This window comes from Alosa sapidissima, chromosome 14, assembly GCF_018492685.1.
Source record: "Alosa sapidissima isolate fAloSap1 chromosome 14, fAloSap1.pri, whole genome shotgun sequence".
Classification (NCBI taxonomy): domain Eukaryota; kingdom Metazoa; phylum Chordata; class Actinopteri; order Clupeiformes; family Clupeidae; genus Alosa; species Alosa sapidissima.
Genome location: NC_055970.1, coordinates 12,312,259 through 12,331,509, shown reverse-complemented (window position 1 = coordinate 12,331,509; position 19,251 = coordinate 12,312,259). Strand labels below are relative to the sequence as shown.

Genomic DNA, 19,251 nt, shown 5'->3' with positions numbered 1-19,251 from the left:
CGTTAGGAGCTAGGAGCCGCATGTGACTTCAGGCTGCGCCCGATTACAGTGGTACAGACAGCACAGCAAACAGGCCATATTCAGAGATGGAGAAACACTGAAGCATGCCTCAGTGAGAGAAGTTGCAGACACACACGCGCGCGCGCACACACACACACACACACACACACACACACTTCACAACAAACTCATACACAACCACAATGATTAATCATACAATGGGGGGGTGCCCAGCAGAAATGGCATTGACAAACAGGTCAACAACTTTGATGCCAACCTCCTGTCGGGTGATCAGCCATGGGCTCGAAGAGGTCGAAGGTGGCAGTGGCACCATCTATCATGGGCAGGAACTTGCGGAGGCCGTTGGGGTGCGGCGAGCTCACCCTGCCCAGTTTCCCGTAAAGCGCCGTCTGCAGATGCCCACTCTTACCCCACAACAGCGGAGGAATGTACCTGCGGAAGAGACAGACACGAGAGCATTCAATCTCAGTTATACGGATTCACAGACACGAGAGCATTCAATCTCAGTTATACGGATTCACAGACACGAGAGCATTCAATCTCAGTTATACAGATTCACAGACTCCTGAGTGAAAACATACAGTGTGAAACAGTCTGACTCCTGTGAGAAGAGACACAACTAATACAGTAATTCAGTCATATTATATTTCATACTAATATAACTAGGCAGAATATAGTTGACAATATTGAACTTTGATCTAGGACTGGTGATCTTGACTGTTGTCATAATCGCATAGATAAAAGGGCAGATAATTACAGGTGGTGAAAAAGGTTAAACCAAGAACCTGATTACAGAGACCTCCAGACAGACACTAGCTGAGCCTACAGATAGCCTAGTGTGTAAGACAGTGTGGAGAGAGTCAGAACAAGATGTATTCAGTTTCCTGACCAGTCTCAAGAACTCGCTCTGGTTGAGCAGTAGCCTAAATTCCACTTGTGATATGCCACTTCATCTGGGAACACGGCCCAGCGAGCCAAGACTAACGCTGGACGGAACAAGCCAATGGATGGAACTAAAAAATACATGAAACATGATTTAGACGACAGTCTGTGTGGACTCTTGGCAGCCACGTGGCCCCCAATGTAGGCTTGTTCTACACACGGACAAACAGAAAAGGCTCTCAATGTAGTCTTGTTGTACACATGGACAAACAGAAAAGGATGTGTCATATTATAAGCCCCATTCTACAGAAATACTTTAGTGACATGTTTAGAGTTGGAGGAGCTGGGCTGTCATGTTTACCTCTGATTAAGAACAGCGTGCTCCTGTTATGCAACCGCTCAGCACAACTATGACAAGAAAAACACTTCCCACAGTTGTCCACTTTTCCAAATTACACAACACTGATAAGCCACTCCTTTTCTGTCCTTCTTTCACAGAGGACTTTGAAAACACTGCCTTAACCAGCCTGACAAGTGATTTATGAAGGGACAGCAAAAACAGGCTCTCAGATCATACCATGCAAATAAGCAGTCAGTCAAATATGCCTAAGTACACAGCAAACACTAACAAGCTCTGCATAGCAAAGAAAATGGCATCTATAAATACTAAAAAGCTTGATGTCAGCAGTGGGAAGGTTGTAAGGTTGTAATGGCCTGCTTTGTTTTTGAGCCCTGGGTCACACTGTCAACCACCACCAGGAGGATAGGCTCATAATAACACGCACACTAGAGCAACTTGACCGCATCTTTGCTGAGACTGCTGAGGGCTACCAGTGCTAAAGGATGCACTCTGCATCTATGACCAGAATGCCCTGCAAGTGCCACCATTGCTAATGTCAACAGTGTGCTGCGCTGCGTTGTGTTGCGTGGCACAAATTCGGCCCGTCATTATTAACACTTACAGTATGCAACCTTCAGCAGCCTCCCCCTCAACTTCCTCTGGTGACCAGCAGCACACCGCCACCTGCTCTGGATAAAGACTGTTATGCAACCGCCCCCCTTAACTAAACATCTAATCACGCCGCTGATCATTTTACAGTCGATTAGCGGTAATAGCTGATGGTAGGGTGGAGGGTGTGTGTGTGTGTGTGTGTGTGTGGGGGGGGGGGGGCGCAGTAGATAGTGGGTTAGCATGGAATTGCTTCAACTCCCAGGAAGCATGATAGTGAGCACACTCATTCAGAAAGGGCTGGAAGAGTAAATCGTTTTAACTCCACGCGGCACAGGGTTAGAGTGTGTGTGTGTGTGTGTGTGTGTGTGGCGGGGGAGTTAGATGGCAACTGAGGAACACAAAGAGGATAAGGGAACAGAGAGACAGGCTTGGCCACAGCAGGATAAGAAGTCACGCGAGGTTATGCTCCTGCTGAGAATTCACCAGAACCCTCTGCTTAGTGTTCCAAGCTAATGCTGATAGAATGACTATGTAATGAGATAATCCTGCAGAGGCCAAGCGTGTGTGTGTGTGTGTGTGTGTGTGTGTGTGTGTGTGTGTGTGTGTGTGTGTGTGTGTGTGTGTGTGTGTGTGTGTGTGGGGGGGGGGGGGGGGGGGGGGGGGATAAGCATTCTGGGTAAAATGCCCATAAAGAGAATGTATTACAGGGAGACAGCAGGCCTTGCTGCCATTTCTGTAAACATTGAGAGTGCTACACTATCTGAACTATAGTCTATTTACGGTAGGGTGGGCGACATATATCGTCTTGCGATAATATCGTGATTGTTGTTTTAACGATGTGCAAATTGACATTATCGAGTATTTAAATTACTTATGGGGGAAAAACACTCGAAATCACGCATTAAAGACTCATACATTCCCAGGAGGTGTATGCGGGAGACGCCCCTGGCTGCATCAGAGCAAGCGTCACGTGATCACTAGTGGGTCAGTATATATATATATCTATGGTGGGTCACAACGTTGTCACACGCACACCTAATGTTTATTTTGTGCAGCTAGAGTAGCCTACTTGGGATTTAATGCGGATATTTCTGTTCAAGTAGCATTGATGAGACAGTCATGTTTTTCCCACACGGTATAATATGGAGAGAAAACATTAACCTTTGAGTATTTTAATATCAGTTGTAAACAAAGAACTATTCTCATGGAACTCTTTTGTAAATGGACGGAAGTTCGCTCTAAGTATCTACGTTTACCGATTATGCTAACCGTTAGCATCTCTATGGTATTTCTCATATACATTAGCCACAAGCTAACGCATTAGTTTCTATTCTGTAACTTGGAATGCTAGCCTACCTGATTGCTCTTAAACAAAATATCGAAGGGAATAACCGAGATGTACTCTGTTGGTCTGCTTAGTTGTACAGTGAATCCTATGTAACGGTTTGAAAGGAACTTTAGCTTCAGACTTTCTCTTGGGAAACTGTTAGGCCTATTCATCTGCTCTAATGTAGCTGGCTAGACCAGGTCATTGCCACACACACACAAGTGGGGGCAGAATTGGAAATGTGTCAGAGTGACAATGCATTGGTTGATTTGGTTAAAAAGTCACAGGTTAGGTTATTGGTTATTATTGTAATGATGCTATTCATAAATAATGAGCTGTAAAGTAACTCAGACTTTAACAAAAACAATGTTTTAAAGGATATCGACTAATTATCGTTATCAAAATAACAAAAAATAGAGATAATATTTTTTGTCCATATCGCCCACACCTAATTTACAGCATGTCACAGCCTAGATTGCCAACACAGATGTTACATTTTGATGGTCAAGGCTTCTGACGAGGCTTTTGATTTCAAATAACAATATAAAACAGTGTGCCAAGACAACCCAGACAGCAAATAATCTGCTCAAATTCTTATGATATCTCATTAGGGTTAATCAAAGTCCATGGCAAATGGTTCAAATGCCAGCTCATAGGGATCCATTTGATTCACTTCCTCATCATGACCATAAATATACAACGTCAATGGTCATCTAATAACTACATCACACCTGCTCTAGACTTGTGTCTACGGGTCATATTAGAGATCTGCCCTGCCACATTGTTTCATTATTGAAAAGAAAGTCATGACTAATTACAACACGCCCTGTGCTGTCTGAAGTTCACATCCACATCAGCGTCCTTGGAGATAATGGCAACGATAACAGACCTGCCCGCTGAGCACAACGTTCCTATCCACCTATTTATATGACCAGAGATAAATATTTTCCTGGAGGGCGTCGGTAAACAGAGTGCCTGTCAGTGGGGCGCCTTCGCCTCCCTCGGACTGAACTCTCCCCTCCACAGGAGCAGCCGGGGTTGGGTGGGGCGAGGCTGTGTCCAGGAATGTGAGTCCTCGCTTGGTGACTCATTGATCAGCCCGCTTGGCTCTGTGTGTGTGTGTGTGTGTGTGCGGCTACTGTGCTGGAAACACTATTACATAATGCCCATGGTAGCCTGTGTCAGGGGATGTTACGAAAGGGCCATGGACCACCCGGTGGCTGGGGGTAAGCTTTGACAGGTCATTTAAGCAGATCTTCATTTTCATCATAAGAATGTGTAGCAGAAATTGGGAATTATTGTTAGTGTGTAAAAAACACAAACACTGAGGGTGTCCTCAGTGTTTGTGTCCTCAGCATACAACTAGTTCACCAAGTCTCACTAGGGTACACTAGAAATCACCATCTGAAGATATCCACACCCTAAAGTACTTGTTCATCACTAGAAATCACCATCTGAAGATATCCTGACCCTAAAGTACTCGTTCATCATTCAAGTCAGAGGTGTGTGCCATTCCATAAGTCATTTAGTTTAAAGGATAAGAATACCAAGCCAGTTAGTCACAGACTCACAGACCTCACAATATGAAGTGGGATACTACACACTTCTTACTTACACTCAGTAAGAAGTGTGTAGTATCCCTCTGACTTTAGTAGTGAGACACTATCAGATATAACATGGCCGTGTAAGGTGACCGACTCAACAAACAAACACTTAGAAAGGGATGGAGAGGTTCCTACAAGTTGGCGTTATTTTGTGCAATGGTAAAGCTACTGAGACAGTCTCTCTCTCTCTGTCAACATTAAGCAAAAGCAAAGTCAAACAGCCAACGCATTCAATGTCTCACTGGAGAATATACATATTTGGAGGGCAAATAGACCAGACTGTTCTTCTCAATATGCTAGCCATTAAGATTCAGAGACTCCGGTCACCTAAGACAAGCAAGGTGAAGCTGAGATGCTTTTAGGACAACAGACTGTCAGACCCAGAGCAGGAGAAACGCTAAAGATACATTATTATACATAATCATTTCAGATGACAATAGTTTATATCTGTTAGTTCACATAATGAGGCATCATCATTAAAATGCTACTTATAGACCAAGACACTGATGTGAAATATTGGGGATTTGTGTTTGTGTGTGTGTGTAAAGGACTCACTCTTTGGTCAGGAGTGGGCAGGACTTGAGCAAGAAGCGGTTGAGGGCCGTGTCCTGGTAAGTGAGCTCCGGGGGGGCAGTGGGGCTCTTGAGATTCAGGCAGCGCACGATGATGTAGAGCACCGTGGCAACCGCCGCCAGCTTCACCCCGTCAAACACGGCCGGCATCTCCGGCGAGATGGTGTACACGTCAGACTCCTGGTTGGACATGGTTGCTACGACACACACATACAGGAATTCACCAGGGATGCACCTCAAACTATTTCATTAAACTGTAATCTAATGTCCATGATAATGTCTGTAACCACAGCTTTACATTTTTCAGGCTTCAGTTTTTGAACGTTCAATAGTATAGAATCCTTGTAAACAGTAGTTTTAGCAATTGTGTTTTGGTTATTTCAAATGTGAAGAGATTTTGGTTTAAGTTAGAGTTCTCTTTCAAAAACCAAAAGGGAAGTATGGAAAGTATTCAACTCTCCCAAGCCTGAGACAATTTTATGAGACAAACCAAACAGGAAGTCATGAAAGACACACAGGAAGGAACACAAAATAGGGAACTCAATACTCTAATGACGTAACACTGTGTAAGCACCAGATGACACATTTGGAAACACCAAAAGCACCACAAAAAACAATGTCACAAGTTTGCATACTTCTCTCTTGCTATTTTCCTTGCCGAGAATGTGCCCTGTAACCCACTGTCTTCAAACAGTTCCTCTTTGTCCTTGCACTTCAAGTCACAGTGTTCTGGTCAACCCTGGAAAAAAAGAGAAACAAAAGTCAGAAGTGGGTTTCACATTATTAAATCTTTTTTCTCACAGACCCACACATTCTAACAGAATGCATTCATGACTGGATTCTAGGGTAATTGGCTGATGGCAAAACGTGGTTCACTCTGGGTGAGTAAATTGATCGGTTGCATAGACAGGGAAATTCGATTGAAATCAAGAGTCCCGAGGGTGCTCTTGCACATGTCCCCACAGCCAGAGTTCACTGTCAACAAAAGTCTAAATTAGGCTACATTACAGAGGCACAACATCACCGATTCAGTGATCCTGGGCTGAAATGGATCTCTTACCAACAAATACGATTTGTTAAATGAAAAATACAAATGTGACCTATTATGTTCCAACATTCAGTGTGTCTATTAGCAATTCCCAAGACATCTTATATGCAGGATTAATATAGTAATAATAATAATAATAATAATAATAATAATAATAATAATAAAAGCTGTGCCTAAATGTCCAGGGCTTAGCCCACATTCCAGAGACCAGTATGACCTCATCCTCCAGAAATACAAGTGACAGGAGGGATAAAGTAAAGAATCAGAGGCTAGTGTCCCTAATCCCCATCCCCCAGAGCATCCCCACCAGCGACAAGAGAGGCACCGACGCTTCTGATCACGGTCAGCTGGGGACAAAATGAAAACCAAAACACCCCCCAAAATGAAAACCAAAACACCCCCCCCCCCCCCCCTCATCGTTCCATTTACACTAATCTTATGCAAGTTAATCTAGTCATTCATAATGACTGAAAAGCCACTCTGAGTTCAAATCACTGACATGAAATAGCACAACACAGCCCCATTTGTTCTGCTTGAAAGACACTGGTGAACCCTCTGGGTTACTTTTAGTGGCTTGGATATAAGCGTGGTTCATCGGTAGCATAATAGCCTCTAAGCAGAGTAATGTTAAGAACAATTAAAGCACTTTCTTCATAGTCGTGTAATGTGGACTAGGGCTTCATTTAACAACGACCTGTCAAATACTGCCGCTGCGGCTAACCGCCCTCCTCTTCTCCTCGGCGTCGTGTATCAGAATTAACAGTTACAAAGACATCTTTTTAGCTATGTACCATTCATCATCATGAAACAATGTACCAATTAATGGTAAAGGAATTCCTAAAGTTAGATACTGTTGTATCTAAACGCCATTATCCAAATGTAACGATGTAAAAAAAGCGGTAAAAAATCATAGATAGCATACCTACCCAACGGTAACAGGCCCAAGAAAAGCATCCTTTTCCTGAACAACTTCCCATACTATTCGTTATGACCATACTATGTGCCAGATAAACAAAACAAACTAATTCTATGGCTGCATATTTCAAACTATATTGAGATATTGCAGACAACATCATCTTGTTATTGTCGATTAGCACGCCATTTAGCGAGACTTGGGTGGGAAGCACCACTGGATGCTTGTCTAGTCTGTTAGCCTGCAGCTAGCATAACGATAAATATCTAGCTAGCTAACTGTATGTGGTAGCGGGAGGTGTTTTTTTTTTAACCTACCTAATAATCCAACGCAACAGCCAGATGATCCTTTTTCCTTTCTGCATGTGACCATATATCCATCCATAGGGAAAAGACAAGCGGTTATAATTCAGTGTCAAATTGTTTGGTATCTGTGCTTCTAAGCATTTTGCTCCAGCAACACACACGCATATACTAGCACATTACCGTGTACGCAGACTTTACTTCCTACAGATGAGCAGCGGATTTATACATTGCACACCCATTGGGCAACTGGAGCACGACGTCACTGCGCTTCGGGACTTTTCTGTTCAATGAAAACAGAATAACGTCTTTATTGCTCACCTACCTACAACTTCTTAATCAGGAACATGGTTTTGTTTAGTTTTGCACAAACTATAGGCTACAATTAGCCCATTATGAGATTGTGTAATAAGTGTGTTGCACTTATATCATAGAGATTATAACATCTGATATGACCCTCTGCTGTGCTGTTGGATGTTAGCCTACATAGCCTATTGATGTTATCAATTTACTATTGTAGCACATTATTTTTTCATGCTTTAATTTATCTTAATGCAATTTAGGCTATGTCTTTGAAAACCTCGTCAACATGTTATGGGTAACCTATATAGCGATGTCCTATGTCACTGTGATAGCATAAATATGTTTTAATTTAGAAAAGGAGTGGGCCTTATACGTGTCTATTTATGGGCCCTAAATGTTATTCTGATCTGCATTAATGTGCATAGCCAGTGGGTGGCGCGTGACTCCACACTTCAATCTACCTTAAAACAAAGTTAAAGATACAAATACATTTGAGCAGTTAAAATGTTCCCATGTTCAGCCACTCTGGGGATGTATGGTTGGTGTCATCTTCAGTGTTCCACGTCCTGGCCATTATTAATTTGTCGTAGGCTACTGAAACGGCACTGTCTTTGCTGACCTTAACAGTTGTGGCTATTCTGGCATCATAATGAATGAAACATGATGAAAAGGGGGGCTCGACACCCCAATTTTCACTTCAAAGTTTTGCCACTGCAACATGTAGGCTACTTTTGACAAATCTGCCACCAGTCCGGGCCGTGTAGACCAATCAAAATACTATATCTGGACTCGGCCTTGACCTGAGAATTTGTTCTGCAGTCAGTTTGGAGTCAATTTGTTAGTTGTAGTTTCCAGACTATCAGCGTCAGTAGGCAAGCTAAGAAGAAAAAGTGAAAAGGAGTGCGTGATGCAGGTTAAGAATATTCTGGGAAGTCTGTGGATTTTTATATTAGTCCCCAGTGGAATCAGAGGTGACGTTTTGTCCTGTGTTGTTTGTTATTTCTTGAGGTCTATCTTGTTTAATTGAACGTTAATTAATTGATCATTTGAGATTGCTTCTGAGATTGCTTACAGCCAGTTTTTGTCTATCCATTAGACTCCGTTTTTAAGCTTTGTGGCCTATCAAACCAGATAACTAGCCTTACTTTGCCTTATGCTGTGCCTTTGGCAAACTGACTTTGAGACGTAAGCTAATGGCTATTGTAGGCTGCCATTAGACTTATGTTCAGTCACATAGTCTACTTCTTTTCAGTGGAAGTAACGTTAACATTATGTAAACGCAACAGTGTTACGGTATGTGCAATACATGTTGAACACAAGGCTTAGGCTATGTTCAACAGGACTGTGAATAGCCTTGGCAAGCCATTTTAACATATATAACTAGCAGTATCATATTCTAGATATTAACTATTGCTTGACTAACAATTGAGTGAAAATTGTAGATATCTATAATCGTCATTTTTATTAGTGAAAAAAAGTGAAAAAGTGAAAAATATCAATATTAAATAAATAAACATATAAATCTAATTTTGATTAGTCAAAATGTAATTTCAACATATGTAAATATGTATTGTAACATTTTGCTTTTCATATATTTTGAATGAACATTTTGACATGTAGGAATGTCATTTCCACTAGTGAAAAAATCGGCCCCACTGATCAGATGTTTAAACAGCCATAGTGCTACACATTTACATTCATAAACAAGCAGAATGGTACCTCACATGGCTGAATAGGTGGGCTGGGTCTGCGTAACATCCTCACATGCTTCAGAACAAGAAGTGTTGCTATTGAGTGGTCCTCTTTCAAAACAAGAAGTGTTGCTAGTGATTGAGTGGTCCTCTTTTTTTGTAGCATCCTTTGTTAAGTTGTTTCTATTCCCAAATGCGATATAGGCTAACTGAAGCTATGTGATCTTCCTCTCCATATGCTGTAGGACAATGCACAAAGCCTACCACCAGTGACCATGCTGTGGTAGTAGACGACCCATTTGATATCTCCAAGGAGACCTTCGTGGCAGGATCTACTGTAAAACTTAGGTGCCATCCTGGATATGAGCCCAATTCTAGAATTTTGGATTCGTACACCTGTGGGATTAATGGGCAATGGAAGCCTGACCCAGAAAAATTCACCTGTCATAGTAAGTTAATTTCTTACATGTTTACACTGAACATTTTTGTTAATCTGCAAAAAAGACCATAATCCTGCAGTAAATCCCCCCTCATGATATTTTACAGATTAAGAATTAAATGTGATTTATATGATCTTTAGAAAATCAATAGGATAGTTAAGTAGCCTTGTTTGCTTGAAACAATTCCAAACTTTCAACCTGTAGTCAGCCGGAAATCCATCTGAAACCCTTAAAAATACATTATTGAGATTTCTTCATTTTTGAAAAAAAAATAAATAAATAAATTGCAATCTGGTCTTTTAGTGTAGAGCATGTTATGATTTCAAATTCAGTTTGACTTTTGATGTTTTTAAACGGTGAACATTACAACCACATAATCAGAGAGACAATAATAAACAGAGGCATTGCAAGTTAAGAACATATTTGTAGACGTCTTTGGATCTAACCCAAACATTTTGCACTAATTTAGCAAAACATGAACTGTAATTTGATGTACAGATACTGGTTGAACATTACAAGAACATTTCCAAAAAAGGTGGGATGGATGCTGTGTAAAATTTAAATAAAATCAGAATGTGAACCCGTAAAACCATATTTAGTTTTAAAAAAAGACAGACAACATATCAAATGTTGAAACTGACAAATTTCACTATTTCATGGAAAATATTAGATGTACCACAGAGCAGTACAAAATATGACCGCCGCCCAGTCCTGCACATTCTCTCTGCAAAAATAAATCACGCTTGTCAATTTGTCTCCATCTCCTACTCCATCCCTAGTCTTGCAACTTGTGTATGTAAATGAGTGTGTGCATGTGTGTGTTTGCTTCTGTGTGTATATGTGTGCTTCTGTGCTTCTGTGTGTGTGTGTTTGCTTGTGAGTATGTGCGTGTATGTGTGTGTGTGTGGGGTGGGGGTAATGGTGTGTGTGGGGGGGGTAATGGTGTGTGTGTGCCTGTGTGTGTGTGCTTGTGTATGTTTGTGTGCGTGTGGGTATGTTTAGGTGTGTGTGTGCATGTGTGCGTGCATGTATGTGAGTGTGTGTGTGTGTACATTTCAACTTCATTCGGCAACCCTTTGCTCAACACCACCATCCGCAGGCCGTGTTTGTTTACAGTCACTACATGTACACATTGTACATTGATTGTATGGCCCCCCATGAACAGAATTCCACGAAACTCAGCAGGTCAAATGGAAACTCTACAGGTCAAATTTTGTGCAGTTTTGAACACGTCAGCCAAAGATACCTGCGATTACAGAGCTTAAGTTTTGCTTTTTCATTTTTAACCATGTGGCCCTATACCATAAATGAGGTTATGGGATGGGTTGAGATGGCCCTTTGAGCCCAACCTACTGAAAAAAATGTGGTCTTCCTAGGCCATACGGTTCTCGAGATAATCACAGAAAACTGTGTCCCAGGAATCGTTGACAAAATTACTGATGAGCTACGCTCATTTTGAATTTGATGAGACAATGGCATGGGGCCTAGAAAAATGTCATAAAGTTGTAATGGGGCATCAACAGGCCGGAGAAGTTCTGTAATGCTAACGAAAACACAAGGAGAAACATTATGCATACACATAACACATAATAAGACTATCCTAGAGACATAGAGTCTCTCAGAAGTAAAGATACCAAGGTATTCATGGACTGCTGTTGTGGGCAATTAATGCAATAATATAAGATAAATGCTCCTCAACATGAAATTGCAAGGACTGGGGAATTTCATAATTTCTAGTACACAATATCATTTAGAGAATCCTGATATCATTATCAACACGTGACAGGGATGAAAAACAATATTGGGTGGCTGTGATCTTTGGCACTGCATTAAAAACAGATCTGTTTCTGCAAAGAAAATCACTGTATGAGCTCAGTGAAACATACAGTAGCCATTTTTTAACCATCTTTTTAGGGAATACCTTGAATATTTCAGGACAATAACACCTAACTGCATTTTACACGTATTATAACAGTATGGCTCTGTCCAGGCCTGTCACATTAGGTGAAGCATACCGTAATATCAGCTCCCTCATCAAAAAGCACACCTCTGGTGATATACTTGTTGCAGCAGTTGAGGAAATTCAACCTGCCGAAGTCGATGGTGGTGCACTTCTACTCTACCATCATAGAATCCATCCTCACTTCCTCCATCTCCATCTGGTATGCTGCTGCCACTGCCAAGGACAGGGGAAGACTGCGGCGCATCATCTGCTTTGCTGGGCTGAAAGGGTGATTGGCTGCAGCCTGCCTCCTCTCTAAAGTCTGTACACCTCCAGGACCCTGAGGCAGGCAGGAAAGATTGCTGGTGACCCCTCCACCCTGGACACAGTCTTAATGAGACACTTTCCTCTGGCTGGAGACTGCGGTCCATCAAGACCAGGACCTCACACCACAAAAACAGTTTCTTCCCCTCTGCAATTGGTCTCCTCAACAAAACATAGCCCCCTTTCTGTATAAGTATAAATATATACTCCTTTGATCCCATGAGGGAAATTTGGTCTCTGCATTTATCCCAGTCTGTGAATTAGTGAAACACACACAGCACACAGTGAACACACAGTGAGGTGAAGCACACACTAATCCCGACACAGTGAGCTGCCTGCTACAGCGGCGCTCGGGGAGCAGTGAGGGGTTAGATGCCTTGCTCAAGGGCACTTCAGCCATTCTTACTGGTCGGGGTTCGAACCGGCAACCCTCCGGCTACAAGTCCAAAGACCTAACCAGTAGGCCACGGCTGACTTCAGTTCAGCATTCGACACTGTGATCCCCTCCAAGCTGATCTCCAAGCTAGGGCAGCTTGGCATCAGCAACTCACTGTATTGCAACTGACTGTATTGCACTTACTCCTACACTGTTTCACCTATGACCTTGCACTGCTATATATATATGTATAGTGTATATATATATAATATATATATACTGTATATATGTATGTGTATATATATATATATATATATACATACTGTACATATATATACTGTACATATATATTACATGTATATATACTAGTTATATAGAATGTCTATTTATACTCTACATATATACACTATATACATATTTATCTGTGTAGACATGTCATCTGGAAAACCTGTATTTATCCAACTATACACGGTACATTATTAATCTCTATTGTCTACACAACCATACCCTACCTGCACTTGGCATTTAATGCTTCTTTGCACTTCTGGTTGGATGTCAACTGCAATAAAGTTGTAATAAAGTTGAATCTAATCTAATCTTATCTAATATATTTACGTGATTTTTAAATTATAGCCTTCTGTTTTTTTTTACAATTCAACATATCATCCCAATTTTTTGGAAGCAAGGTTGAATGCATTTTACATTAGTAATCTGTTATTTAGCTTTAATCAACGTTTCAGTATAAATGATAATAAATTCCTGATTAAGTCCCAATAATTGTGACCAATCAAAACGTTGATGAGGTTTTGTAACATTTTTATTCAAGCATTTATGCACATTTTCCAGAAAGGGCCTGTGGCAACCCAGGTGAAGTGATGAATGGGTATTATGAATTCCCTGATGGAGCTGAATTTGGGGCAATAGTCAGAGCAGTCTGCAAGATGGGGTCAGTGCATCACTCACATCTCCTCTACAGTCTTCTTGTGTTTGATGTTGTGTTTGATGTGTTTGATGTTGTGTCTGGGGTGCATTTGAGTTCATGTGTACTGGATTGTGGACTGTAGTTATTGCATCGTTATGCCATCCCTCAGCTTTCCCTGTGTCGTTGTCTCTCAATTTCTTCTTATGATGTCTGTTTCAACATTGTGGAACAACGCCCAAAGACAACCAAAAATGCCTGTGTTGTGAGGGTTAATGGTGTATTTGCTGGTGCTGTATCATATTGTGCTCTCAACATATTATATTTGTACGCTGAATTTTAGGTACTATATGATTGGAGAAAACACAAGGACATGCTTGGCAGATGGACAATGGGATGGTAGAGACCCTGTTTGTGAAGGTATGGAAAACACTATTCCATGTGTAATTGTATGTTTTGCCACATTTCAAACTGCTGCTTTTAATTGGTTGTGAAGAATATTGATAACGGCAAATGCTCTCCTGTCCACTGTCTGAATCCTTCTCTCTCTCTCTCTCTCTCTCTCTCTGTCTCTCTTTTTAGTGGTGAAATGTGGACCTCCACCAATGATCTCTAATGGCCGACCTCTAAATGATCACTCTGAGTATGAGTATGGCAATGTTGTACAATATGTTTGCAGCAGTAGCTACACCCTGCTTGGGGACAATGAGCTTGGGGACAATGAGTTGGCTATTATGTGCCTTGAAAATGGCACCTGGTCTAAAGAACCTCGATGCGTAGGTATGATTGGTTTATTAATGGGTTTGACTCAACTTAACTGAGTACTTCATATCACCTCTATAAAAAGAGAGGAAAAGTTCTAAAACCTACCTGCACTCAGATACTTAATTGGACCATTATATCATATAATTTGTTTGTGCGTTAAGTTGAGAAATGTGTTGATATGTGGCGGAAAGAAGTAGTTCTACAAACAATACAGTTTTAGAGATGAAAACGTTTCCATTATAACAGGAAATTAACACAACGCAAGTGGCAACAGTGGAATAAGCAGGATAATGGACACCGTTTGACTTGTCTAGTCGAACGGTGTGTCATCCATTATCCCTTACATAACATTAATTGTATTTCAGTAAGTCCTTAATAATACATTTTTTGGTATTTATATTAGTCATCCAGTCCAAATTTTTAGTAGTGCAGGGATAGTCCAGTTTAACGCTGTGACTGAAACATAAAAAGGGTCTTTGTCTCTGTCCCACAGCAGTGAACTGCAACAGGCCAGCTATCCTAAATGCTAGACGTGTTGAGGGAGGATGTGGGCCTTATGGCTACAGGTCCATTATCAGGTATGAGTGCAGCGTGGGATACAGGACTTCTGAAACAGGCAGAATGGTCTGCTTGGAGAACGGATGGTCTTCTATTCCGAAATGTGAAGGTGACATTGAGCGCTTACTCTATGTTATCCCTGTTTTTAATATATGCTGTTGTGCTTCCGAGTCTTGCGAAACTTTTGATACATAACTGTCGATGAGAGGCATGCCCATTTTTAGAGTTTTACTACCTCGCGGCAGCCGTGGCCTACTGGTTAGCGCTTCGGACTTGTAACCGGAGGGTTGCCAGTTCGAACCCCGATCAGTTGGCACGGCTGAAGTGCCCTTGAGCAAGGCACCTAACCCCTCACTGCTCCCCGAGCGCCGCTGTTGTTGCAGGCAGCTCACTAGATTAGTGTGTGCTTCACCTCACTGTGTGCTGAGTGTGTTTCACTAATTCACGGATTGGGATAAATGCAGAGACCAAATTTCCCTCACGGGATCAAAAGAGTATTTATACTTATATATACCTGCCCCCTGAAATGTTTAAGCATGGCCCTGATAGAGGTCACTGGATCTTGTTCTCTCTTGTTAACTGCTGTTAATAATTTATCTAAAATGTTGATTTTGCATCACAACTAACAGAGGATGTGGAGGTCTCAAAGTTCATTTCAGGTCCAGTCACACACAAACACACAATGCCACACAAAAGCACCGAACCCTGTTCCAGGACATTTTCCCACCCAGAAGATCTCGTGTCTTTAGAGCATTTTCAAATTATTTTTGTCTGCCAACATTTTCAAACAGGGTGTCTCTTGCCCTGCACGTACTTTAGGACTCCTGTGGCGCAGAATAAGTGAGTGTTTTTTTGGTGTTTCCCTCCATTGTACTCATATACAGATGAATGCATGAGTCACCTTGGTATGAAGTCTGGGATCATCCCTGACGAGAAGCTGTCAGCATCCAGTGTTTACTGTACTGTATGGAGGTGTCCTTCTTCTTTGAGCTGGCATCCCGGTTTGGCCCGTCTAGACCACAATGGCCTATTCAATGCCTGGTTGCCAGACAACAATAGTCAATTAGAGTGGCTTCAGGTGAGCCTACAATTGAATTTCCCCTTGGGGATCAATAAAGTATCTATCTATCTATCTACAATGATTAGTTGCACAGCAACTTTCCTTTGAGATTTCCTTAAAGCAGCCATTTCAAAAATAATAATTCTAATTATCTTCTTTCTTTGAGACCTCACTGAATGGAGTGACATGTCAGAGACAGTAAACTGGTGTTTTATGAAGTTATCATACATTCACCCAAATTGTCTCCCAAATAATAACAATGTACCCATATATCCCCTGTACTCCAGGTAGACCTGGGCATCCAAAAGCAGGTCACAGGCATCATCACTCAGGGGGCAAAGAGTTTAGGGTCCATTTATTTTGTCTCGGCCTTCAAAGTGGCGTTCTGTGATGACGGCGACTCTTGGAAGGTGCTAAAGGATCCCAACACCAGGACAGACAAGGTCAGTTTATCTGCCCACAGCAGCCAAGCTCTCTGACCTACTGATATGTTTCCTCTCTTAACTTATTCCCACTCAACACAAGGTTTCAGATGTGTGTTCAGTAACTTATTGTGGAATATGTAATGTACATGCCAATGTGTGAAGACTATAAGTGAGGATGTTGATGTATTGACAAAAAAAAAAAAAATGTCAGCATAATTCACTCATGAATTTTCAATTGTAGATATTAAGAGGTCATACATTGTGCTTAAACCATACTTAAGAGGGGAAACCGTATCCCGTGAACCCCATCAGTGTGTATACTGCCTCCATTTCTTCTCTCATAAGGGTTCACTCTGGGGGTTCACTCTGGGGGTTCACTCCGGGCCTCTGTGTTGTTTCGTGGATGTGGTGTCTGTCTCACGTTTGACTGTTGTGTTTGCTTGATGGAACTGTGAGTTTGTTGAGGTGTTTGGGAAGGGTGTGGAAGAAAAGCTGTTTAGATCAACGTGTGTTCCCAGTGTGTTTTGCCTGAACATTTATGCGTAAATCTACAGTTCTAGGTTTTAACAGGCGGTAAAAAAAAACCTCAAATGTATTCTTTCAAAACGTTTGATACAAGGTCCACACTGAAACATATTGTATGGATATGTATTTTTTTTTTACTATGCTGCAACAGATATTCGAAGGCAACGTGGACAACAACACTCACAAGAAGAACGTGTTCGACCCTCCGTTCTACGCCCGCTTCGTGCGTTTCCTGCCGTGGAAGTGGAACAAGCACATCGCCGTCCGCATGGAGCTGCTGGGCTGTAGAGACGACTAGAGACCTTTCCTCTGCTCTCCTCCCTCCGGTACCAGGCTGGATTCACACATAAACCAGAGAGAGAGCAAGAGAGAGAGAGAGCAAGAGAGAGAGAGCAAGAGAGAGAGAGAGCAAGAGAGAGAGAGCAAGAGAGAGAGAGAGAGAGAGAGAGAGAGAGAGAGAGAGAGAGAGCGAGAGAAAGAGAGAGAGAGAGCTCCTACAGCCAGTTCCACAGTGTCTAACAGTCTCCTGAAAGCTCAACAGTGTTCATTTTAAAGCATGATGATCATCTGATGAAAGTGTCTGGTCTGCTAGGGTCAATTAAAGGAAAACATTCAGATGTGTATTGTGTTCTGATTTGTATATTTATTTTGAACCAACACAATTCAAAAACTGGGTCTTAATAGAACAATGAGAGTGGTACAGCCAAAGAAAATGTCCACAACAAATGTGTCTGTGTTTGAAGCAGTAGTAGTAAGGCACCAATTACAATCTTACGTCTTACAATTTCATGCATCAAATAAATACATTAATTTGCATCTGTGGGACCCGTTTTCAATGTTTGCTAAAAGAAAAAATTATGCTATTTATTATTTCTTCAAACTCAGACTCACTGGCCTTGGCTCATTCTCCATGAAGAACGTAAAAAATATATTTTTCAATGACCGCACACAGAACCCCCACCTCCCCCCCCATAACTATTACATGTGGTGTTTGGGTCCCGAGTGTAATAATTGTAGATGCTATGTACCTTAACGTATAACTTAACTGTAACCTCCTCCTAACTGGGCCTGCTGTGTGTGTGTCTGTATGTGTGTGTGCATGTCTGAGTGTAGGTGTCTGTGTGTGTGTGTGTGTTGTCTTTCTGCACCTGCTATTCCCACACACAGTTACAAAACTGTTACATTTCAAGCACTTGCACCTTTTCTGATGAATTTCTTAGAAATAAGCATCAATAATGATCAAAAATCTTTTTTTACTTGTTTATAATTTAATTTCCTGATTGTCTCATTCCTCATTCTCACAAAAAACGAAAATCAGTCATATGATGATAAATGTGATCTCACAGGGGTAAATGGCAAATATAAAACAAACATGATGTCTATATCATTGGCAATTGAGCTAAAGTATAGGCTACATCTCATCTGAAGTATTTAAACATACCGGTAAATTGTACAGTATTGATTTAAAAGCCTAATAATGGGGTGGGTACACCAGACCCGGAACATTGGCTGAGTATGAACACCAAGGGTTAAATAAATGATTTGTAAACAATTAACAATTAATAGACAATGAATTCATGGGTTTCATCAGGTCCCTTTCCACAGGTGTATAAAATCAAGAACCTTAATTATCAATGCAGACTGGATGGTGTTTGATTAATACACCTGTGGAAAGGGACCTGATGAAACCCATGAATAAACAATATTATTCTGTTTTTTTAGCAGGACAAAATCGCTTTTCCGAGCAGGCATACAGGGAGAGAAATGGACGAAGGGAAAAGGAGATGGTGGGCTAAATGAGGGTCCGAATAACGTCACGCCTGTAACAAAGTGTGATAACTTAAAAAAAAAAAAACATAGCTGTACAAATGTTATTTTTAACAGCACAAATCAGCATAAACATAGCACACACAATTGACACCATTTTGGGGAGATTTAGACATTGATGGGGGGCTGGTGATGTCACACAAGTAATAAATAAACCATAAAATAGAAAACATAGTAGCACAATTGTTTCTTTTAACGGCACAAATCAGCACAAACTATCTGTCCTGGGGGGTATTCCAGAAAGCAGGTTTACTGGCTTAACTGGGTATGTTAACCCAGAGTTAGCGGTAGCCTAAACCTGGGATTTCAGTTCCAGAAAGCTCAAAAATGATCAGGCTATGCAAGTAACTATGGTAACATAGGCTCTGAACTGAACTGGGTATGTAAACCCAGAGTAAACGGTAAACCTGGGATTTCAGTTCCAGAAAGCTCAAAAATGATCAGGCTATGTAAGTAACTATGGTAACATAGGCTC

General features: G+C 41.4%; 2 protein-coding genes across 4 annotated transcripts in view; one reads left to right on the top strand and one right to left on the bottom strand.

Annotated features, from left to right (window-relative positions):
• abhd2a (abhydrolase domain containing 2, acylglycerol lipase a) overlaps positions 1–7,831 on the bottom strand; it is a 23,341-nt gene extending 15,510 nt beyond the window's left edge. The window contains exons 1-4 of one of the 2 annotated variants that reach the window (XM_042062609.1): positions 7,637–7,831; positions 5,994–6,097; positions 5,342–5,555; positions 278–453 (exon numbers count right to left, since the gene is read on the bottom strand). In XM_042062609.1, coding sequence (XP_041918543.1) covers positions 278–453; positions 5,342–5,550 — 385 coding nt within the window. In that variant the 5' untranslated portion in view covers positions 5,551–5,555; positions 5,994–6,097; positions 7,637–7,831. Of the gene's footprint in view, positions 1–277; positions 454–5,341; positions 5,556–5,993; positions 6,098–7,332; positions 7,505–7,636 lie in introns of those variants that run through there. The other variant, XM_042062610.1, reaches the window with a different exon arrangement.
• Positions 7,832–8,670: 839 nt separating this feature from the next.
• LOC121682451 (lactadherin-like) lies at positions 8,671–17,570 on the top strand. Of its 2 annotated transcripts, XM_042062607.1 has the most exons (9): positions 8,671–8,895; positions 9,861–10,064; positions 13,544–13,643; positions 13,960–14,036; positions 14,199–14,396; positions 14,875–15,048; positions 15,824–16,017; positions 16,287–16,442; positions 17,101–17,570. In XM_042062607.1, exons 1-9 carry the CDS (start codon positions 8,832–8,834, stop codon positions 17,245–17,247), a joined length of 1,314 nt encoding a protein of 437 aa, XP_041918541.1. In that variant the 5' UTR covers positions 8,671–8,831; the 3' UTR covers positions 17,248–17,570. The 2 variants fall into 2 exon arrangements, with proteins under 2 accessions (XP_041918541.1, XP_041918542.1); XM_042062608.1 differs by lacking the exons at positions 13,544–13,643; positions 13,960–14,036; positions 14,199–14,396.
• Positions 17,571–19,251: the final 1,681 nt, after the last annotated feature.